Raw genomic sequence first — 3,756 nt, 5'->3', positions numbered from 1 at the left:
CTCTCTCTCTCTCTCTCTCTCTCTCTCTCTCTCTCTCTCTACTTTCATCAACAGTCCGCCGGTCCACTGGTTCTGATGTGTTTTAATTTTTTTTATTTTATGAGAACGCCGCTGGCTTCGTAGGCCGAGGACTTAAATGTGATGATGAATGTGATGTTGTCCTACTTAAGACGAGATGGTGCTGGACAAAACATTCGACAGAAAACCTTCTTTTTCCTCCGTCGTCCGCGCTGGGTGCAGACACACAACACGACTGCATGACGCATCCGACGTCTTTTGCGCAATCGACTCTTCGCAACGGCCGCTAGACCCGGTCCGTGCATTGAGCACTTCTGAGCCGGAGGATTAAGATATGATGAAAACGAAAAGCGGCGTATATTTGTCAACTGGGAAGTGGGGACGACCCACAGTTTCCTCCCGACCGCGACGAGGTCAGAATTTACTAAAAAGTATTTCAGGGACACTGACCTTCGATCACAAAAGTTGTCAAACACTGTACTGCCGTTTGTGATTGTAGCATTTCGCACATCGTTTATTGTTAATGTTGGTGTCCAAAAAAGACGTAGAAAAAACGTAATCCACAGTCACCCCACTCGAACCCAGACTGGCCAGTCGAGTAAAGATGATAAATTGCATTTACTCAATTTTTGAAGACGGCTTCAACGGAAAGAGTGAATCGGACATGGTTTCAAGCACGGTTTAATAAGCCTCGATTTTGGTCTGACCGGTTCGATGATAGCTTGGCCGCCTTCGTGTTATCGGTACTACGTAGGACTGCGCGCCAAGGTACCCGACAGATGCGGAAGGAATCGTTACGGTGGAATTTCCGAATTGAATTTGTGACAGCGAAGGACACGAGAAACCGCACACTCGAAGAACATAGAGAAGCGTGTCACTATGAGGGAGAAGATACTTTTTCATCCAACCTGACAGACTAATATTATGTTTAAGGCGATACACAGAGTACCAACACCAATGTGGATATGCTTAAGACTATGTATTCTTCTGCTAGCTAACCGGGAACCATAGAGATGTTCTTTAATCGTGATGGGTACGATTTCCAATGCAAATATTCGTCGGCTTTGGCCTTTCTGCAAACCCCTCAGAAAGGTGTGAATGTTTGAAGGTAAATTGTGATTCAATCGAACTCCGCATGAGAACAAATCCATGATATCGGTTTTGATAAACTGTTCATCGCGCCCTTGGCCCATCCAGAAAAAGGGGACCGACACGGCAAAGCGCGAAGGGAAAAATAACTCCCCTTCTAACCACCATGGCGAGATATTCGACCCCCGTGCCGTGGCAAGGAAGCCTTGAGGAAGATTAATTATGGTTGCTCTTTGGATTGGCATTTATTTGAATTCTTTGATAGAAGTGTTGTTCTCTTCGCTCGCCAGCCAATCGCGTTAATGGAGAATGCTGTTTTGGAAGAAAGTGCGAACCGCTGCGCTGCCTTCCGAGGCTGGCCGGACGCAATGGAAAGTGATTTTCTCTATTAATTAGCAAACGTACTGCGTTCCCATCGGGCTACTAGCGGTACCATCGTAGCAATGACACGCTAATTGTGGATGATAAAAATGCTAATTGGACTAATTGAATCTTTCCGTTTTATTTATCTCATCTTGTTTCTCGATCTCATCTTCGCATTCCATCGGGAACCCGTTCGATCAACGGCTCCGTCTTCCATCGACGGCGGACACCGGGAAAACGGACCACGCTGCCGCCTGCAATCGGAACCTCGTCAACGCACATCATCATCATCAGGTACGGTTAATGCGAACGGAGAGACGAAACGCCAGCGTACCTCGTACACCCGTTATCAGACGCTCGAGCTGGAGAAGGAGTTTCACTTCAACCGTTACCTTACCCGTCGACGACGGATCGAGATCGCTCACGCGCTATGTCTGACCGAACGACAGATCAAGATCTGGTTTCAGAACCGCCGGATGAAGTGGAAGAAGGAGCACAAGATGGCCTCAATGAACATCGTACCGTACCACATGTCTCCTTACGGCCATCCCTATCAGTTCGATATTCATCCGTCACAGTTCGCGCACCTGAGTGCATAGGACGCGTGGCACTTTTCGGGTACTGGTTAGAGACTCAACCAGCTCTATCAGGAACAGTATCAAGGGTATCAGGGCAACCAGGACAGCGTGCTGTTCGGCGGAGGAGGCAGTGGCGGCGGTGGTAGCAGTACCCCTACTGATACTACCAAATATAATCAGGAGTTTTGATTGTTGCCGGAGCCCGCAAACACACCGCGCGAGCCGCGTTTACTCTGAGGAGCAATCGAAAACTACCAAGCCGCCAACCTCTGCGGAGTCCGTGATATCTTTCCAAAAGGCAAACCTATTACTGTGACTGAAAAACGAGCTGTCGTTGGGAGGAGACATTGAACACGTGTGGAAACAAAGAGTATTGAAGAAATACTTTGGCTCAGTGCACGATGCAGAATATCTTGCGCCGCGCTCAAGCTGCGACACCCTAGTTTGAACACTCTTTTCCTTTCACTGTACTCTAAAATCCCGTACTTGCTTCCGCAAGGCCCTCGACTACGTCCCTCGTCCATCTAGTGTATATACTAAACTATAGACTGTACCACCTCTCAACCAAACAAACGCACTCCTTCGCTCGCTTCACATTGCATGACAGTACAGTGAAAGCAAACGACTAACGAACTAGCGTGTCGCCTGCAAGCTCTTCTCTAATCAGTATTCGAAAAGGAAGCCTCGCATTCCACGAGGCACCACATCTAGTTTGTAAGACATCTTCAAAACAAATACGTCACCTCCGTAGGCTAAGCAATAGTCAACTTGCAAAGGGTACACTTTTATTCCTCAATTGGGCTTTAGCAAATGGATTCCCCCGTAACTCTTAGCCTTACGTTTCATTGATCGAATTAAATGTCCATTTCGTTGCGCACTTGTTCACTGTGCAGGAAGCCCCCGAGAGCTCATCAAAGATTTTGTCGCACACCACTTCTGTGCAAGGATTTGCTAAACAATGTTGTCAACCCCAATCAATAGATTCAATTTAAAAAACGCGTCAATAGATAATTGTAATGTACGAAATGTGGCTCTGCCGTGGACAAACTTTGCATGGAAATCACTGTATTTCACACGTTCGGACATCGTGTTTCAAGATTTGTGTGCCGGTCTGAGCTAAACATCCGCTAAAAGTGTCGTTCACAAGAATATAACAAAGACAGCATCACTCGTCACGTTTACCAAATTAGGCAATTTTAACTGAAACTTTTTTCCCTCAAAGTGCTTGTCTACCATGAAAACGATCAGTTTTGTCCCTCAATTGCAAAGACCTCCAACAAAAGATACTACAAGAAAGGAACATGAAACCGGCCCGATCCCATTTTGATTTCGTAGAAGTATCAATAAACTTTCGAACCAATACGTGGTGTATCTGTAGCTATATTTTCGAGTTGGTTTGTTTATTAACTGTTTCTTGTTAACGCAAATTTAAAACAGAAATTGTAATATTATTTATTTTGAGTTATAGATTAGCTCGAACACGAACCCACGATACATTCTCTGTAGCGATAAAAATTCATTTATCGTATATTTCTTTAAGTGCTTCGAAATGTAGAGAATAGTGAAGAGGCATATAGTGAAACTATAGTTTCATGTACTCTAATGAACACCATTCGCGACGGATGCAATAATTGTACTTGTATAAGATACACAAACATATGATGAGTTGGGAACCGGCGAAGATAGTTAATTTTTCCATTTTTTAATT

The 3,756-nt window shown here is 45.1% G+C and overlaps 1 protein-coding gene across 1 annotated transcript in view; it reads left to right on the top strand.

Annotated features, from left to right (window-relative positions):
* LOC131209109 (homeotic protein Sex combs reduced) overlaps positions 1–2,288 on the top strand; it is a 20,163-nt gene extending 17,875 nt beyond the window's left edge. The window contains exon 3 of the mRNA XM_058202097.1: positions 1,765–2,288. Coding sequence (XP_058058080.1) covers positions 1,765–2,069 — 305 coding nt within the window. The 3' untranslated portion in view covers positions 2,070–2,288. The remainder of the gene's footprint in view (positions 1–1,764) is intronic.
* Positions 2,289–3,756: the final 1,468 nt, after the last annotated feature.

Source organism: Anopheles bellator, chromosome 2 (genome assembly GCF_943735745.2).
Source record: "Anopheles bellator chromosome 2, idAnoBellAS_SP24_06.2, whole genome shotgun sequence".
Taxonomy (NCBI): Eukaryota; Metazoa; Arthropoda; class Insecta; order Diptera; family Culicidae; genus Anopheles; species Anopheles bellator.
This window is presented reverse-complemented; position numbering and strand designations above follow the sequence as displayed.